At 50.2% G+C, this 19897-nt stretch overlaps 1 protein-coding gene across 2 annotated transcripts in view; it reads right to left on the reverse strand.

The window, feature by feature from the left end:
• The window catches only part of NEURL1B (neuralized E3 ubiquitin protein ligase 1B), a 79347-nt gene that overhangs the window by 16187 nt on the left and 43263 nt on the right, over positions 1-19897 (reverse strand). Inside the window, exon 1 of one of the 2 annotated variants that reach the window (XM_042826545.1) lies at positions 11591-11647. The exons of the other annotated variant lie outside the window; for it this stretch is intronic. Within the exon in view, the coding sequence (XP_042682479.1) occupies positions 11591-11621 (31 nt within the window). The 5' untranslated portion in view covers positions 11622-11647. Of the gene's footprint in view, positions 1-11590; positions 11648-19897 lie in introns of those variants that run through there. 2 annotated transcript variants of the gene reach the window in all.

Genomic DNA, 19897 nt, shown 5'->3' on the forward strand with positions numbered 1-19897 from the left:
AACAGAAATAAAAGAGAGAAGAAGAATAAACAATAGAGCATTCCTTGCTGGTGGAAAAGATAGAAGGAGGAAAAGACCAATCCCTTTTTCCTCGGCTGAAGCTCTGTGAGATGTGTAGCTCTGTGCTGCAAAGCAGTGTGAGATGGAAGGTTGTGCAATGCTTGGCTGCTGTGTGGCTGAGATCCCTTTCCATGATATTTACAGGAATTAATCAGAGGAAACAAGAGCCACTTCAAGACATTAAACTGTCCAAACAAAAGAAAATACAGTCATACCAGTACTGGACACACAGTGACCTCAGCCCCTTTCTTCAGCTCAAACGCCTTCAATTATTTCAACACAAGAAGGATTTGAGAAAGAGGTTAATTTTTAAGCCTCCATGTCAAATGCCAGCAGGATTGGATCCCAGCACACCTCAAAAGATGTCTTTCCCCCTTTTCTCTCCCTTTGTGGCACCACGTCCAGAAGATGACAAAGACAGAACCCTGGTGCTGTGAGACATTTCCTCCCCTGAAGATAAAACTTTTTTTTTTTTTTTTTTTGGCCAAAAAAAAAGGAGAGGCACTCTGTCATCCCCTCCTTCCAAGGGAGGAATTGCTCCCGAGAGATGGGAGCTAATGTGTGAATTACACACACTCTGGGAGCAGAGCTCAGACCACTGGCTCGGCAGAACACACTCAGTGACTTCGAAACAGTTTGCTGCGGAGGTGCAAGCTGCTGCTTTCTTACAGCTGGTTCACATTTCTTTGTGTTCGTCATAGATCACTTACGCCAATAAAATCCCACTGTATGGTCAACCAGCACCCTCCTTGCTAACTGTGGGACTGGGAATTCTAGAAATCACAAATGAAACAATATAAACAGCTATCCGAAACTTCCAGTTTCCACCCAGATGGCTCTTGTTTCAATTAACAGAATCAAACTTCAATTCAGAGTCCGTCACTGGCCCTGTTTGGGTTTACTTGGAAAAACACTCCTATAAATCACCAGAGAAAAACTGTGGAGGGAAAAAATTGGTTTCTCTCTGGGTGTTGTTTTTTGGTAGAGCACAGCGCTGCTATCAGACGTAGACTGCACACTGCTGTGCTGACAGCTGGGTGCCTCTGCTGGTCTGCAGTACGAGCTGTGGCACAGACACATGCTGTCCCTCCACTACTTCAACCCTCATGGCAACAAGTATCCCCGAAACTGCACATGATTCTCTCAGGGGTTTCTGATATGGAAACATACAGAAAAAAGGATGCCAAATGCATGGAAAGCCTGAATCCACCAAAGCAGGCCCAAACGAGGGCTGTCCCCCAGACCCAGACCTGCAGGTCCAGTGCCATCGCTCACAATGCCCTGAAACCATCCCAATGGCAATGCCATGGCACAGCCTCATCAGGAGCAGCACAGTCTGGAGGTGACAGTGGTGGCACGGGTCCATAGGGGACGTCCAGCACGGTGCTGTCACAGCGTGGTGAGCACACAGCTCAGTACCTGGCTGTGCTTCCCCCTGGCACCTGCAGCGAGGCATTGCCACTTTCATCCCAAGAGCCAACTGCCTCGTGGTGACACCTCATGCCCCACAGCACACAGTGCTGAATGCATTCCCTCAGCAGCCCTCCCGCGACAGCAGGACAGGGTGCTTCTCCCTCTTGTCACTCCAACAAGATGTTCCCCATCAGGAAAAGCTCCGGCGCGCTGCACCCACCCACCCAAAGGCACTCGAGTTCACCTGAAAGGAGAAAACGCTGGGATGGTTTCAAATAAGAAGCGGCTTTGCCCTCTCTGCAAGGAGCACACCTCTGCCCCCTGGGACGTCTGCTGAGGGCTTGAGGAGGTGGAAGGGCAGGGAACGTCTCCAGGGAGCTAGGAAGCAAATTTTCATTTGTTTTGCTTCTAAAGCTCGCTTTTCATATTTCTAGGAGCAAGAGATATTTCAAAAGCAACGTGATACCCTGAACATCAATCCTGAAACGGGGCTAATTTCTAGTGAAAATAAATTTTAGAGGAGAAAAATGCGAGCACTTCTACAAAGTGACACAACCCAGCTGTTCCATGCAGGGCCTGCACTGGGGGGCAGAAAGCTCTTCCCACTGCTCCCAGTGTCCTCGTGGGGCCACTGCTCAGTGCTCCCACTGCCAAAATGAAGCGAGGAAGGGATTGCTGAGTGCTTGGGGGTTCCCAGGCCTGGAACCCCCATAACACGGGTAGGAAATAGCCCATAGTGCTGGTGGGAAGGGGTGCAAGCTGGCACAGCTCTTGTCTGAGTGGGAAAGGAACTGCTTTAACCAATGAATTATTAAGGAGATGAAACAAATGAAGTTCTGTTCGTAGCTGCCCGAGCTTCCATTGTAGTTCTGCTCTGAGGGATCAAACCCTCCAGACAGCATCTGTCAATCTGATGGTTCTACTGTTAAATGGGGGAGAAAAACATGGTTCTCTCCCACCTGCACAAAACTGCCTGTGCTTGGTAACTTGTTGCCTTGATTTCAATTTGCTTGAGTTTCCCTTTCTAGATTTGGCTGGTCAAACTAAAACATGAAGATTATTCATGGAAACGCAACCACAGTTGGTTACTAGGATACAAAAAAATCACTCAGTACGTTTCTCCAATGAATAATCCCAGCAGAACACGCACAAATTCAATAAATTATGAATTTCTCTTTCTCTTTTGCATAAGCAGTGCGGTTGCAGAGGTATTTCTTGGAACCTTTTAAAATAAATTAATATCTTAATTACTATGCAATAGCAAAACAAACAATAGCACCAGCTGAGCCCTGCAGGTGAGCTGCATCCTTTGTCCAGACATGTATGTTGTTTTGGAACAAAGCAGGGTGCAGAGGGACAGCGGAGCCATCACTCCAGTATCTGCAGTACGTGCTCATGTATCGGAGCAGACAACGTGAGCAGGAGGCTGCATCGATTTGGAAGAAGGCATTCTTTCAGCAAAAATTCTCTTCCTGCACAACTCCATGTACACAAAAGGTCTCACGTAAAACCACCTGCTGCCCAGTTGCTGAGCCTACAAGTGGAGGAGAGAAGATCTTCTGCCTGGGGTGGCAGCTGGCAAGGTGCTCCATTGGAGGCCTGCAGCACCATTGCTGCAGCGGGGAAGCACTGCTCAGAGTGCAGCCAGAGCAAGGCCGCTGTCTGGCGCTCAGACATCTCTGCAAACAACACCCAATTTTAGGGATGGATTGCGGATACTGAACAGCATTTGGTCTTTTTTGGTGTGTGGCATTATTTTGCTTTACATTTCCCTCGCCCTCGTAATGCCCCCTAATAACAGCAATCAATCCCCAGGCACGACACGGTACAGACCACTGTTCAAGGCTGCGATATTTAAAGACACACCAAAGGCTCTGCTGGCTAAGATCAGTTTTTATAAACTTTAACCGAGATGGATTTCCTTGAAACTGTGACTTGTGAAGCATCTGTCCCTCTCCCCCTCTCCCTTTGATCACATTGGCAGCACTGCTGCTATGCTGCTGGCAAACCGCACAGCAATTGCTATTTCAGATTCACAAATCAGATGCCAGTGTGAAGATCTGCCTTGTGTTCTTCAGAGGACATCTCCCCTCCAGAAGAGACCAACAGAAATGCCTGGCATTCTGAAATGGCTGCAAGCCCTCTCCCACCACATTCTGTTTCCCAGCTGACGGGGTCTCGCTGTGCAGGTCCCGTTCCCACATCCCCCTGTCCCCAGCCCTGCTGGCACACACTGATATTTGTCACCACTGGCCCCAAAGAGCCCTGCTGCTTGTGGCCAGGTGGTGCCAGGCCATTCACACTCTCCTGCCACTGTGCAGTTGGTCCCTGCAAACCATGGCATGGAAGTCATCACTGTTTTACAAGCCCACCCAAAGGACATAGCACTATTTACAGGCTAATGCTATAAGTGAAGCAACAGGCAGTTAGTAAATGATTTCAAGTCTCATACTTGGAAGCCCTTTTCAGGATGAAGTCATCAGCAGTTTTTGATGGCATCCCAGTGAGAGCCACAGAACAGCCCTGGCAGCATCCCTCAGAGACATGGTTAGTGGGCATGGTGGTGGTGGTCAACAGTTGGACTTAATTTTAAATATCTTTTTCAACCTTAACAGTTCTATGATTCCAAGGCTCACTTGGCTCTCTCTCACCCCAAAGGGCCCAGCTGATGAGTGAGTTGGTCGTTAGGATCTCAGGGATGCATATCACTCCAGTCCCATATTCCACCACAGTTTTGCTTTGCATAACGTGTGCTCTGAGGTCTGCTCCTCTCCTCTCCCCAAAACTGCAATGTTCTTCAGCCTTAGTTGATGTTGGCAGCAATTTGGTTACCATCAGTACTCCAGTCTGGGCATCTTATCCCAGTCCCAAGGGCCACCTGCAGCTGTAGGGCAGCAGGAGTGAGGCAAGCTGGAGCAATGGGTCTGCAGCCTCAGCTCTGCTTAAGGATTTTCTCTCATTAAAAAAGAGCTCTGCCCAGCCATGTCAAGTTCAAGACCCCAAGAAATTGCAATTTCCCTTCATTAGGAATTATGCTTTCAACCTCAGCATCGCACCGAGGAGATAACTTCTGAACTTCACTCCATAAATTACAAAGCACGTTAAGCTGAGAAGCCAGAGCCCCGTGAGACCGCAACAGAAAGCGGGCTGAGAAAAGCTGCTGCCACAGCGTAGTTATCACCGAGGAAAGAGAGATAAACCTGAATGAAATTATTTCATTTCTGCTGCCAAATGGGATATTCTATCTTTTATCTTCGGCTTGTCAAGCGGGGTTTGGAAGATGTAACATTTGAGTTATGGAGGAGGGCAAAAATCAAACAGCTATTTTCCCTGACATTTGGAAACCTGACGGAAAACTTTCGCTCAGGAAATTCTCCCCTGTCTGCCTGCCTGCCTTCCCATGTTGTTGTTACACAGGCTATGAAAAGCTGAGATTTGCTTTTATGTGATCTATTTATTTCTCCCACGTAGCTGTAAGGCATTATGCCATCAGGAATGCAATCACAAGAAAACAGGAGTCACGGACATGTGGATGGTTAAAATGGGACAATTCCTAAAATACAAAAGTCTCATTATTATGTAAATATCCACAGTGGAACAAGAAAATGAAAGTGTTTTATGCGTGTATCTAGAAAACAACTCCACAAACACAACTGCATCCATTTTCTTCTCTTCAAAGAACAAGTAGCTCTTACAAAAATCCTAAATGCGATTTCCCTGCTGTACCAAAAAGCTTTGAAACACAGTTAAATGGTTTTATTCTTTAAAGAGTCTTCCTGGGTAATTCTCAGCAGCAAGCGAGAAGTCATTGCTGATGTTCTGATTTGGTTTCTTCACGCCAGTGCTGTTGGTGTAGGAGGGAGAAAAACATGGGGCAGGGAAGGGATGGGGTCTGCTCCTCCCGGTGGGAGAGCTCTGAGCTGCCCTGCTGCTGGAGGGCTGAAAGGACAGGAGAGAAAACACTCCTGGGAGCAAAGCAAGCCCAAGCTTACACAAAGCAGAGGAAGAAATCTCCCTGGACACAGAGGGAAAAACAAATTAACAAGCAAGAAATCACCTTCCCCTCCCTCGCTCTGCCCTAAAGCCCTGCTTCGTCCGTTCAGACACCAGGAATTCAGTGCTCAGAGACAACAGGCAAACCAGCTCTGGAGAGAGGAGCTGGCACAGGTATGCCAAGATGCAGCTTTCAGACAGACGTCTCAGCGCCAGTGATTCATGGTTTTTAATGTATAAGAGAAAAAAATGCAGCCATCAACAAGATACAGAACAAGGCAGAGGAAACTGCACCTCCTGCCCAGCCGGCACACACTTCACCAAGGGACCCGTGGGGAGCTGACACCCCGTCAGCACCACTGCCTGTGCAGCCAGGTGGGACAGAGTGGTTCTCAGGGCGGCGGCAGCAGCTAGGGGCATCGGAGTCACCAAAACAGACACACTGACCACAGCCCTCCAGGACGTGGCAAGCGAATGATGTACATACACCTCTGGGTACAGCCTGGAGAACCAGCAGCCATGCTGTGCTTTGGTGCCAGGAAGCCTCAGACAAGCCAGCAGCTTGTTAGCAACCAGGATCAGCAGTGGGCACAGGGAGCCAAAACGCTGCGGGCACGAGAGAGGAGAACAAAAGGGATAGGCAGATGGGAAGCCAAAGAGATGGAGGAGATTGCGCACACCTGCCCCAGGTGGAAGCTGGGATGAGAGCTGACACGTGTTCCAGGGATCACATCTGGCCTCATTGCACCTCATTACCCCACACACGTCCCTGCTCACAGCTCCAGCCAGCTCTGCCCCTGCCTGGCACATCCCACCTTGTGCACCCCTGCCCTGCGTGAGCCCCCGGCACGGACAGGCTCCTTAGGCAGCAGGAGGCCAATGTTTCCTTGCAAGGCTAACAGTGCAGCAGGACAGAGAATGCCTGAAATTGCAACTCAGGAACTCAATCAGCTCGAATGCTAAATGCAGAGGGGCTAATGAGGAGCAAGGTGCTTATTTTCATCCCTAATTGAAAAGCCATTGTATGCGATATGTGAGAAGGATCCTTACTAGAATGGGAAAAAAAGCATGGCGTGAGCTTCCAAGTGACTCATCCTCTGCACGCCAAGTAAACATTAATTCCTGCACATTCAAACTTGACTGCCTAAAATTAAACACCTTAAACACACTTAAGCACGTCCATGGGCCGTATAGCTTTCGTGGATGGGAAGCAGCAATTTCCTTTCCCTGCAGTGAGAGCTCTCCAGCAGCTTTGCCTGCAACCACAGCCCGAGGTGTACCACAGTAAGGCTCTGATGGCGTCACGCAGGTCCTTACCTGTAGCAATTACCAGAGCAATGAAAACGTGCCGTTTACCGGATCCTCTACCACCTCAGACAGCAATTCCCCTTCCGAGTAACAAAACAGGAGGGAAGGCACCTGCAAAGCACAGCCCAGCACAGAGAGCAGCGAAGCGTGCTCTGCTCCGATGACACACTTGGCAACGTGCTGCCAGCCTCTGGCAGCCCCGAGGGCCACGGGCGCAGCTCAGCGCAGCGCTGCCCTGCCGGGTGCCGGCCTCCCAGCCCCACTGCTGCACCAGCGCGGATGCCGACGGCAGCGTGGAATTAATCACGCCAGTTGGCTGTGGCACATTTTTGGGTATGTGCTGAGCGAGGCTGGTTAAAGATAGTCCTCAGTAGGAGATCAACCTGTTCCAGCTCTAAATCACGGCGAGGGCTGAGCAGTTTCACAGGTTTCCTTTTGAAGAGTGGAAAAGCAGAAAGCTACAAAGGCAGCAGTGAATTAATCTCTTCTTTGCACTTCTGTGACCTTTCTCCTGGAGATGCTTCATGTCTGCATGTTAATTAATTAACTCTCATATGCCCAAGTGAGCCAGCGCTGCCTACCTCCCCAACTACAAAGCAAGACGCAGGGAGATAAAGCCACTTGCTCAAAGGTCGCACAGGGAGTAGGCAGCAAAATCAGTGACAGACTCCAGAAAGCTCAGCTCCTGGGATGGGAGAGGCAGGAGAGCAGGCAGAATGGGGCTGTTATGTGAGGCAGAACAAACACCTGTAATCACAGAGATGAACTGGATCCACACCAAAAACTGAACGGGTACTTTCTGCACTCAGATCTGAACAACCTGAAGTGTTATTGTGTAGTTTTGCTGAAGTCAAGCTGAAACCAAACCAGAAACTTCACAGCATTGATAACTCCTCCTACAGTGTATCACTGGCAACTAAATGACGAGGAGAGATAACAGAACAACTCTAAACAAAAAATGCTTCTTGAAGCTGAGATTTTACCCCTGGAAAAGGCAGCGAGATTTTTTTTCCACCAAGTGGTCATTGCTGCTCACTCCATTCAAAAGAACAGCATACATTTCTATAATGGGCCACAGAACACTAACAGGGATACAAAGAAAGGACACCTTTTATCCACAAGCTAAGAATTGCTGTTGCTCTGTTGTACCTGGGACCCCCTGACCATCCCCACTTGGAGCCCATTTAGAGATGGATGCACCAGCCCAAAATAGGTCAACTACTGGGATTTCTGACTTGCTGGGAAGAGTTCAGCATTAAAAGCATTTTTCTTGAGCGTACAAAATAATGTCTAGAAAATAAGAAATTGAAGCCATTTCTCCTAAGAGAAGCCCCTTTCTCTCTCCTGTTTACCGGACACAAATGCCACTCATACTTGGTATTCCTCGCAGTTGTGGGAGAAGCGCTGCACCCAAATCCCAGCCGGATTCTTAAAAGGGAATTTGGCTCCTTTGTTAAATACCAACAGCCCTATTTGGGCCCGGATCAACAACTGCATCCCAACTGCAATGTCCTCTGCTCGCCTCCTGCCCTCCTGCCCAGCTGTCCTGGTAGCACTGCAGGACACTTGCCGCTCGCTAGCTGTCACCCCTTCGATCTCCCACACCTCCATGCTCCATGTAAGGGCTTCTCCAGGTCAGGGCACTTTTACCCTCTCCCAGTCTGCCTGTCGTCACAGGGATCCCTATTCTTCACACCCTCATCCAGCTGCTAACCCAAAGCAAGCAATTAGCAAGGAGAAATTAGCACCATCCGCAGCAGCCCCAGTATCAGCAGGGCCATGCAACCCCGCAGCAGGATGCACTGCTCAGGTTCTCCCCACCCGCCCTGCAGGTCGGGACAAGTTCCTCCCGTCAGCTGCAATGCTGCAATGCTGCACGGCCCGTCCGTCACCTGTAGGAGACAGAAAAACGACCTGCCTCAATCACCAGGAATTCGCTCTTGCCTAATCGCCTGCCCGCAAATTATCCTGAACAATGGGCAAGGGTAAGGAGAAGGAGGCACAAAGCCTATGGACATCCAAGTGTGAATTTCCTCAGCGAGGTCACAGCGTGCTCCAGGAGGGCTGGGAGGCGAGGAGTGGGCGCCTATGGAGAGCTGCCACCCAGCACCCGGCTGTCATCACAATAAGAGCACTTCCACCAGCACGCACCCCGGGGCCACCGTGAAGCGTGTCTGACACATCTCAGCCCAATTCCACCCCAGTGCCTCTTCAACCGATTCAAATCTAGAAGCTGCCTCTTGTCAGCCCGTGCCTATTACTCATTTCAGTGCCGCTCCGGGTAGAAGCCTTGCTGTTAATTTGACAATGCCTTCATCCATTGTGTGTTAACCACGAGGCACTTGGCAAGCACAAGTTTCCCAAGCTCCCGATACGAATTTCTCCCACATCGATGGCGTGTGCTCCTCTGTCATTGAACGGAAATGTGGACAGGGGGGATTGAGAGCTGCAACGAGCACAGAAAGCCTCTTTGAACAAATCTGTATTTAAAAATTAACTGAATTGTGTTCAACAGGATTTGAAATGTAATTTCTCTGAGGAGAGCATGTTTGTTTATGCGTAAAACCCAAACTGCTGATTTTTTGGCTTTTTCAGGGGCTTAAGGATGAAGGTCCCTCCAAATTCTCTCTACAACTGAATAGAAACAAAAGTCATTTTCCACTTTTACCTGTCTGAAGGAAAGAATGAAAGTGGAACAACTTCTGCAGGTTTCATCAGTTAGTCAATGTAATATAACTAGTAAGCAAATATTAGTGTGAAGGAGTTTAGTTTTCATTTTATGTTTAAATAAACTATTGAATGCCATTGGACTGCGATGAGCAATTCCATTCTTAGCTAAAACAAGAGTGAAAATGCAGAGCTCAGCCTGTCAGAGTGAAAAAAGAGGTGTACTTTGGACAAAGAAGAGGAAAGACTTAATTCTGACTGATCATCTTGGAGTAATTCTAAACAGCCATGGCTTTTATAAATAGGACTCCATCCAATCATTCCATCTTCCGGAAAAACTTCACAATTTTCAAACCTCCTGTTCCAAGAGCAGCCCTAAGCCCACCTCCCTCCCTAATGCCACGTGACTGATGAGAAACAACGCACCCAAGAAGATCGATATGAAAAATGGCTGAACTGCTCAACAAGACACATTTTTATACTTCAAAATAGCCAGCGTCCACAAGCTTTTCTGCAGCCATGGGCAGCGGCTTCTTCTGACCACCATCACTCCATAGCAACAGGACATGGCTCCACGTGGGGAAGACGCGCTCTGCCGATCTTTCAGCACGTCAGCAAATAACATCCAAGTGTCCTGCGTGGCTTTTGCGCAACTTGACAAATGGCTGCGAATGGACTCTCCCCAGTAAGGCAATGCTCTGCAGACAGCCTCCACCTGGCAGGACGGGGCTAAGCCTTTCTAGGCCGTGAGCACAACGTTAGATTTGGGAGGTCTACATAAATCAAACCTTAAGGTTTTTTTTCTATCCAACTTTTTCTCAACGACTTCTAAAAGTACCACGAGGAACTCTTTCATCGCAGAACTGCGGTACTGATGTCATCCCTTTTTTTAACTTCACGTGTGTGAGGCTGTGCATGGGAAGGCTGCTCAGCAGAGACAGCTCTAGCAACGGCAGACACAACGCTCAGCTCCTGCACAACAGCTCGCAGCGAGACCCCAACCCCAGCAGCTACACAGATCCTTCCTCTGGGAAGTCCCAGCCTGAACAGGGGATCCTCCCCTGACCCCAGGATGCAGCCCTGGCTCTCCAGGCTTTTGGCATACATCCCTTGGCGTAGCCTGCAGCTGAAAAGCTGACCCACAAAATGCATTTTCTCCAAGGTCATGCACTCCTTACAGCACCAATCTGGGAGGTATTTTTAAAAAATGTAAACTTCCTTCTCATGAAAGAATCCAATTTCCCATTTAAATGTAACAGAGAGTGAGAGGAGGTGCACAAGCTTGCAACTAGAAACCTAATGACAGGTTCAAACCACAAGCCAGAAGCTTTCTTTTGTGCCTTGAAGGTCCCAAGTAGCCCCTTAGCAAGGCACATCCAAATGCAAATTCATTCCTCCCTTTATTTCTATATTCAGCTCTCTGGCTGATTACAGAGAGGTTTGTGTGCGCTTGATAGTTCCTCCTGCTTCTTAAATAAGTTTAATAATACCCTTTTTTTCTTGGGAGCCCAAAGTGCAAAGGATGCAATACAGCAGCAAAGAGAAGCTGAGCAAACTAGCTGAAGATACAGACAGGCAAGGGCTCAGCGATCCAGTAGTGATGATTCTGTAAGGAACCACTGTCATTGAGGAGGAAAAAGCCCAGCAATTATGAGCTTGCAAAGGAAAAAGGATCTGCACGGCTCTCGTGTAAGAGCAGAATTAGCTAAAAAAGCAGGTTGCAAGCAGGGCAGGCTACCAACATTTCGGAGATGCTTTCCAACGGTTTTCCTCTGGCGACTGCTAACAACTGGTGGCTTCCCGCGTTACAAAGTTGCGTTAAAAGAAGAAGCGGCAGCAGAAGAAGAAGAAAAGGAAGAAACGAAGCGGAGAGGCGCTGACAGGACCCGCCGGGCAGGCAGGGATCGCTAGCGGAGCAGCGAGAACAGCTCCGCTTGGCCGCTCCGCCGGCTCTCACCCGGGCGAAGCCGTACCCCGCCGCCCGAGCATCCCCGCGCCGTGCCCACCGCACCACCCGCGGAGCATCAGCGCGGCTCCGTCCCGGCTCCGAGCGGCTCCGCCGGGGTCCGAGGGCGGCACCGCCCCGCCGAGCGCCTCCCGCCCGCCCGCGGCGCCTCCAGCTCCGGGACGCCCCGCAGCCCCCCGCTACCTGCCAGCGTCTTGTGCGCCGTGTTGCCCATCGCTCCGCTCGGCGGCGCGGCGGAGCCCGGAGCTCGGCAGGGCCATGGACAGCGCCCGCCTCCTCCCTCCGCCGCGCTCCGCTCCGCGCCCAGCCCGGCCGCGCCGCCCCCCGCCCCGTGCCGCCCCGCCCCGCCCCGCCGAACCCCGGCTCCCCGCCTTCCCGGGACGCCCGGAGCCGCGCTCCGCCCCGCGGTGGAACAGCCGGGGGTCGGCGGGGCTCGGGGGCTTCCCGGGGGGCAGCGCCCCCAGGAACCGACTGGGTGCGGTTTTCAGGCTCTGCGCTCGGGGCCGATCCTTCTATCGGCGGTGGTTGCCCCAAGGCGCTCAACCCCTCCGGAGCCCATCAAGGTGGGCGGTTTTGCCCTCCTTTCCATTCGTGAGTCCGAGTGGAGGCATTCTGCGTCTCGGTGACACCGCTTCTCCGGTTTGTGGCACTGAGGGCACTAACGGGAATATTGTGTGGGCAGTTCATCGCTAGCTTGAAGCCCACCGATGCCATGGTGACGGAGGACACCGCAGCCACAGCCCGGAGCGCAGCGCTGCCGACACTCGCGGTGCAGTTCTGCCTTCCCGGCTCAGCCGTGACACTAAGTGGTGGGCCGCACTGGAGATGAGCACAGGGTCCCACTTTCCTCCTGGCCCCGCTCCCACAGAGGGATGATGCCACCAGGCATCTCCTCCCTGAGGCTGTTTTCTTATTTTAAGGATGGAGAAACGGGAAGATCAGAGCCACAACACGTGCTGCAGCTGGCACCAGGCTGATGCCAATGTGCAGTGTCTGTGAAAGGCCATCACTGCCCTGAGCAGTAGCCCATCACGTGTCCCAACACAGAGAAAGTGGGATGAGAGGGTGAGCCCAGCAGCCTGGCAGAGAGCAGGCTCTGGTCTGCTGCAAGGAAGCTGAAATACCACCAAGCCTTTAATCCCTAGATCGTGCTGAACGGGTCAAGTGTGGCTCAGGAGATGAGAAGGGACAGAAAAACCTGACATCCAGTATTTTGTGCTGTCGCAGGGATTTGTTAAGAAATGGGATTATCAAAGGAGACACAAGCAGCTGTTCTTAAAAGAGCTTGCCCCCATCTGCTGTCATCTCAGGTTAGCATGCGTCTCCCAGTGCTTTGGTGCAGGAGCTGTGGGAGGGCAGAGCTGAGATCCAAGCATGGGGCTGCCCTGCAGGGAGATGGGGAAGGGAGCAGAGCTGTGCCCACAGAGGGGAAAGTCCTTGCTTCGCTCGTGAGCGGGAGGCATTGGCTAATCCTGAGCAGTTTCCCTCTGCAGGGAGTGGCAGTTGTTTAGGGCTTAACCGAGGCTCCGGAGCCAAGAGCACCCAGGGGTTCCCGCAGCGGGGCTCTGCAGCTGCCAGGGCAGCAGGCATGCCAGCCCTGTGCCGGCTGTGTGCCACCTCCCACAGTCTGTCTCCAGCAATGCAAGGCAGTCACTGCCTGACCCAAGGGTGTTCCAGCCCTTCCTGCCCCCCAAAAAGGGACAAAAATAGAAGACAATGAAATGGCAATGCGTATCCTTAAGGACATGGAGACAGCCTTCAGGAACGCAATCAGCACTCCTACTTCTTGGCACTGTAAGAACGTAGGGTTTGTTAAAATAACCACTTTGCACAATGCTAAACAATAAGCATGAGAAATAGTTTGGTGAGGATGACTTCATCCTCTCCAGAAACCACAGTGAGGAAGTACAAGGAAACCAGAGGATGACACTGAGCGGGGACTGAAAGGCGAGGCAAAGCTGCCACTCAGATGCAGGAATCAGAGAATTGTTGGAGTTGGAAGGGACCCTTAAAGGCCATCAGGTCCAATTCCCTGCAATGAACACAGACACCACAGCTCCATTAGTGCTCAGAGCCCCTCCAGCCTGACCTCGTGTGTCTGCAGGGATGGGGCACCACCACCTCTGGGCAACCTGAGAAATGCAGAAAGGACATGGACTGCCCAGAGCAAGGCACCACGAATAAGAGCTCTTTAGTATGTTGAAATTATTTCTCCAGCAAGATTGGGTAACTATCAATAACACATCTGAGTGATTTCCTCTGTAAGCCTGGCAGATGGCTGCTCCACTGCAAAATCCCCATCCCTCTCTCCCCCTCATGCTGACCAAGGGATGGGATGACCTGTGTATGTGTCCTTCGCTTTAGTACCCACATTCTCACTTCCAGACATAAAAAAGTAATAGCACCCAAGTTCTTCCCCAGTGTTTTTTTATCACTGGATCTTAAACCATTCCACAGATGAGGTGAGTGACATTATTCTTCTTTTATAGGTGATGAAAGTGAGGCACAGGAGGCACACACAAGGTCACCCAGCAGCAGCTCAGAGCACAGCCCTGACCGGAGCAGCCCCAGATGGATCTGTGGGGGGTTCAGCCCATGGGACCAGTTGCACTGAGACACACACACTACACTGCTGCCTCTGCGTCTCCTGAGCCCCCCATACCAAATTCAATTCATGAAAAAGGATCTGAATGGCATTCTGTTTTACACTGATGTAAGACATCTCTTTCCATTTTGCTTTAATCGCCTCTGTATCATACCATGCGTGGATGTGTAACCCAGGCCTCTCAAATCTGGGACAGTAAAAGGAGCAGACAGACAATCTTCCTTCTGAATCAGACATGGATGAATTCCACCTAAGGGTTGTTACAGAGAGGGACCCTCCTACAAACCCTCCTACACCACGTCAACCTTTCACAAATGACATGGGCTGTACCAGTGGTAACTCTCACAGAAACATACCTGTACATGTAGGGACTCAAAGCATTCCCACCGACTGATACCGACCTCAGGTAACTCTTCTTAGGGCACCAAAAGAGTTGCATTGCCCGTATCAGTCCCTTCAGGCTTTGAGTTTTTTAGGATGAGGGATGTGAGATGTAAGGTATGGCTGTTTTCAGCTATCATCAGTGCATATCTGACAGGTGGCAGTAAGTGATGACAGGCTCAGTCTTTTTAACAGCAGCAAGTTAAACATGACAGATCTGTCCACCCCTGCCCTGCAGGGCAGCCCCCTGCTCCTGCTGATCCTGCAGCCACGTGCTGGGTGCTGCCAGTGAGCCTAGCTCTGCTCTCTTCTCCCAACACTTCAGTCATGTTCAGAGCTGAGCTCCAAGGAAAACTTCTCTCATCCATTTTGCTTTTCTCATCTTTAGAGATTTCCCAAATCCCCATCTTCAATGGAGGTCAGAGGGCAGGATGGGGTCCGAATTGTATGTATGAATTGTATGTATGTATTGTATTGTAAGTATGCCTCCAGAGCCATACTTAGCACTGCTCCACAGCGCCAGGGCTGTCCCCTCTCGCTCCAGATTCACACCCCTGCACCTTCACTTCTGCTCCTTCCTCTGTGGCTGTAAATCTGAGTAGACTGTTGGAGCATCCATTTCTTTTCATCCCCAGCTTTCAGGAGCTCTGAGACTGCCCAAAGCACTTCCACTTCCATCACATCTCTCCCTGAGCCCTCCCATACTGAGCAGGAGCTCCTGAGAATTCTCAGAGGCTACAGAAGGAAGATACCCTATAAAAATATGTGAAGCGATGGTTGGAGCCTCCAGTGCACCTCCAGCATGCAAATATCACTGCATTTAAAAGTGTTCAGACTGGGACACAGTTACTCTGGGATGGTACCGGTGATACAAAGTGCATCTTCTGCAACAAGCACACATCCAGCATCAACACACCAAGCAGTATCACCAAAACATCACAGAATCACAGAACGGCCCAGGTTAGAAGGGACCTCAAGGATCATGAATCTCCACCCCCCCTGCCACATGCAGGGCTACCAACCCCCCCATTTAATACCAGACCAGGCTGCCCAGGGCTCCACCAAATCTGGCCTTGAACACCTCTAGGGATGGGGCATCCACAGCCTCTCTGGGCAGCCTGTTCCAGCACCTCACCACTCTCATAGTAAAGAACTTCCTCCAAAATAGTTTCCTTCCTACTGTCTGCACAGCAAAAAGCTTGTTTCTGTTCTGCTGAGTAGCAAGACGTGCTTCCCCCTATGGAAGTCACTCCCACTGGCACCTTGTGCTTCCTCTCCCCAAACTGCTGGCTCAGGCAGCTGCCCGGGGACACGGCACATCTGACTGATAAGAACAGCTATTTCTCATCTCCCAGCCTCAGCACCTCTCCTCTGGAAGCAGAAAACTAACAAGCCCCACTCCCTCTCAGAGAGAAGCAAAAAAGCTGTTCCCTGAATTCCCATAGCACGCACTTGGGAGGTATTTGTTTAGGAGGGATGTGCGTACAGAGCGTCCTCCAGCACGGCACCGCGCCGTCCTGCCACCCACACGTTCCAACTGCTGCGAGCAGTCACTTTCCATTGCTTCTCTCCCTGCTCTCAGCACTAGCACAGGATGCACGGGGTCCCCCCAGGTCATGCACAAACTGGCTTTTACTTTCTTTTTTTTTTCATTTAAGAAATCAAGGGAAGCGGGAGCTTCCAGCCCAACAGTAGGAAAACCCACACTTTGCCAAGAGCTTTGTGAACTGGCCTTGACTGCTCAGCCACTGAAGCTGTTTCCTGATCCGAACCCTTGCTGCCTGTTGGAAAAGTGGCCGCCATGAGGCTCGTTTACCCAAACTGGGGACGTTAAGGCACATTTTCTGGGAGATAGAGCAGAATGGTGTTGGACTAGCGGTGACGCATGGGATTTGATGCAGACAGGGAAATGCAGCCCACAGAAAGGCTCAGCCCCATGGCCAAACAATCCCACCATGCATTTGAAAGGAACAGTGTCCATCTGCCCAGACTGACAGTGCTTGCTGTCCACAGAACCAAAATGCACAACGTCATGTTACTCCCTGCCCTTTCCACAGGGCACGGGGAGAAGGCACTGCGGTCCCACAGACGTAGAACTGCTGGGGGTGCCCCGTCTGCCCGGCCCAGATGGATGCCCTTTCCTTCGGCGGGGGCAGCGGGTGGGTTGGGCCCCTGTAAGGAAGAATTTCCAATTTAGAAATGAACAGAGGCTGTTCCTATTACTGCTAGTGGAATGTCAGCGTCTCTGGTCCCAAGCACCGCTGTCAACAAATGTACTCACAAACGCTCCTTCAGCTTCAGCCAAAATAAAAATACCCCCCACACCCCATTTCTTTCAAGGAAAGCATCTCTAACTCAGCATTCATCACACACATAACAAGCTCTCTTTTTTTCTTTTTCAACCCAGTCTCGTCCACGTAATTTTAACATAAAGGAACTGGCTGTGGGCTGCGTTATCAAATGAGTCATCATTTTATGTGACAGTATAATATGATTTTGAGAATTCCTGGCACGCCAGCATGGGTTGTGCATTATAATCTCCTAATTTTGACTGCACAGCAATGACCGGAGCGGGAAGGAAGGAGCAGGTTGTCCAAATTACAACTGCTCTGCGGTGTGACCTTTGCAGACAAGTTACCTGCTGTGTGCCTCGCCTGCTCCAGCTGCAAGGCAGAACCATGCCTGTGTGTAGCAGCAGGGTGAGCTGATGTTTGCAGAGGAGATCTGAAGAACATTACTGAAGTGCAAATTATTATTTTAACAGGAGGAGAAAAGCAGAAGCAGTTTGTTTTGGATGCAACAGGCTGAAGGCCAGCAGTACTACCAGAAATTCCCAGGACACGATCCCTGCATGCTGTATACCAGTCACAAGCTAATTGGGGGTAATGAATGATTTTCAGAAGCATGAGGAATAGGAAGTGCTAACAGGAAACCTACTGATTTGCAAACTGTATCTCTTGGGGAAATAATTTCTGACAAACATTGACACACAGGAGATAAATAAGAACCCTTGCAGAAGCCCTCTCAAACATTGCATGGTTATGCAGTCCAGACTGGCTCTGAAGCCAAATGCACTTACTGCCAAAGAGGAAAAGAGGCAGTGACAGAAGCAGGATGAGCTGCTGCTGCCCCCCAGCTGAGCACTGCCTGGGCCACGGGGGTGAGGAGAAGGACTGGTTGCCTGGTTTGGCTTCATCTATGTCATTCTGCATAATTTGATGGTTTGCTGCTAGGAAGGAGCAGCAAGGAAGAGTGATGTTATAAAACCTAAATCCTAAGAGAGGCATTCTGGGAGACTGAGAAATCCTCCCAGAATGAAAAATCCCATTCAAATGAACTAAAAAACACACACTCTATTTGTTGGCAGGAGGAGTTTCTTTTGAGCTCTTTGAAAAGCAGCATACTCCTGCCAAAGTGAATGTGTTGGAGCTGGGAGACATCTGTGGTGGATGGTTGCCGTTCGGGGCTCACCGAGCAGCAGCATTCCCAGCCAGCAGGCATGGGGAGGTCTCTTGGGGGGGAAGGAATGACCACAAGCAGCACAAATATGGGATGCCCGTTCGTGTTTCCAGCTTTCTCCCGTTACTCATTTCCCCAGCCAGGGCAATGACTCTCAAATGCAGTAGCTGGTAATAGTTTCTGTCTTAAGAGTTTGTGTGCAAACAAAACAAACTGAAACACTATTCTATACTACCTCTGATATATTCCAAACATGGAAACAATTTCTTAAGTGCTTACTTGAGAGTTATTCCTTTGAAGTCAAATAAGAAAAGGAAAGCGAAAGGAGGAACGATGGATAGCCCAGAAAACCATCAAGGAAAAAAAGATCTTTTGCTCCTTGCTCAACCTTCTCAATCTTTGACACATTGCAAAAGGTAGCTGACCCTCGATGGCTGGCACTTAATGTAGAAGCAGGGAGCTCTGTGCCCAGGGTATCCCATGCTGCAGTGACAGCTGCCCAGAGCAAGGCTGCAGCTGCTGGGGCAGAACAGAGCCCACCAGAACCCACACCTCTGTGCCCATCGTGCCTGGGCTTTGCAGGGAACTGCGCACGTCATGGTGGGAAAATGTGCACACAGGGGCCAGAGAGATTCATGGAGAGCTACACAGGAATGAGCACAGCCTTTTCTTCTGCACATCCTCTGCACCCCACTCAGGGCATCCAGAACAAGTGAGGGGAGATGATTCACGGCTCTCACACACACTGGATGCGCCTCGCCAGGGCTGAGCTTCCAGATTCCCCAGGAGGCAGAGCATCGCTGGGCAGGGGCAGCACTGGGCACAGTGAGCAATGACAGGACTGAGAGCAGTGCCACCAAACGCCCGGTGGTTCTGAGCCCCAGCTCAGAGCATCCACTGCTCTTATCAAAAATCCCATTGGGATAAAGGAGAACTCAAAGGAGACAAACTCTGGACTTTCCCTTAAGTGTGAACACATCAGGGCTGTGTGAATGTTGTTCTGCTGTCAGCTTCAGCACTCACAATTAATGTTATTTCCACAAACTGTCCTTCCGGAGCTGCAGCATCGAGCCCTGACCCCACGTGCAGAACACTGCTGCCTTTATCCCCAGCCTGGAGAGCATGAAATCAGTTGACAAAGAATCCAACCTCAGCTGTCCTCTTCAGGGCAGAACAAGACACGATTTATAGGTTTATATACACACATGCCCATCTATTCATCCTCTTAGCAAACAGTTCATGAAGAGTGCCTTAAGCCTTTCTGAATTGGGCAATTCTCTGTGTGGACAATCAATCCCTAACTGAGAGTCTGCAGGGAAAGACATCATGTTGCAGGAATGCTGCAGAAGCTGTTGCATATACTGTTCTCTTTGTTGAGAATAGCATCCTTGCCTTGGATATATTTTTTTTTCTCCTTAGCCATTTAATTCCATGAAATGGGGCCCGGTTCCAGCAGGCAAGAAGAACATAGTTAGATTTTGCTTCTTCTTTCCTGAAAGGCTGAGAAACCAGATTTAAAAAATGTGTTTAGTGGGCGTTTGGTGGGACGAATTCTCTCCCATAGTTCGGCATTTTTGAGACAGAGCAAGCAATAGTTCCATTGCATATGGTGCCTGGTTTTCCTTCCAAAGCAGGTAGCCTAGAGAGCTGTAGCTTCCCCCGCCCCCCAAAAAATCACGATAGCTGTTTTAATTCAGAGAAACAAGTTTTGCAAGATGCTTCAGGTTAGACCTCTTGTAAAAAAGGCTCGGTGCACAAATGTCTAGAAATTTGTTTAGTGTGCAATGTAATGCTGTGCATAATGAAAAGCAGATCTACTTTTACAAGGGGCACAGCATGTCTCTCTGCAGCTCTGTGCAGAATACAACATGGATTCCCAGCACAAAGCTGGGGCTATTGCTCTTTCATATACAACCATAGGAACAATAATAGTGAGAAACATCTGATTCACCTCTCAGATGGACGTTAAGCCAGGTGCAACTCCCTTGCATGTAACGTGGGGGACAGCAGGATCAAGGCCAACGTCCCTACTCACATAGGAGCCT

This window comes from Centrocercus urophasianus, unplaced genomic scaffold, assembly GCF_019232065.1.
Source record: "Centrocercus urophasianus isolate 14NV4802_14NV808 unplaced genomic scaffold, USGS_Curo_1.0 seq_26, whole genome shotgun sequence".
In the NCBI taxonomy this organism is placed as follows: Eukaryota; Metazoa; Chordata; class Aves; order Galliformes; family Phasianidae; genus Centrocercus; species Centrocercus urophasianus.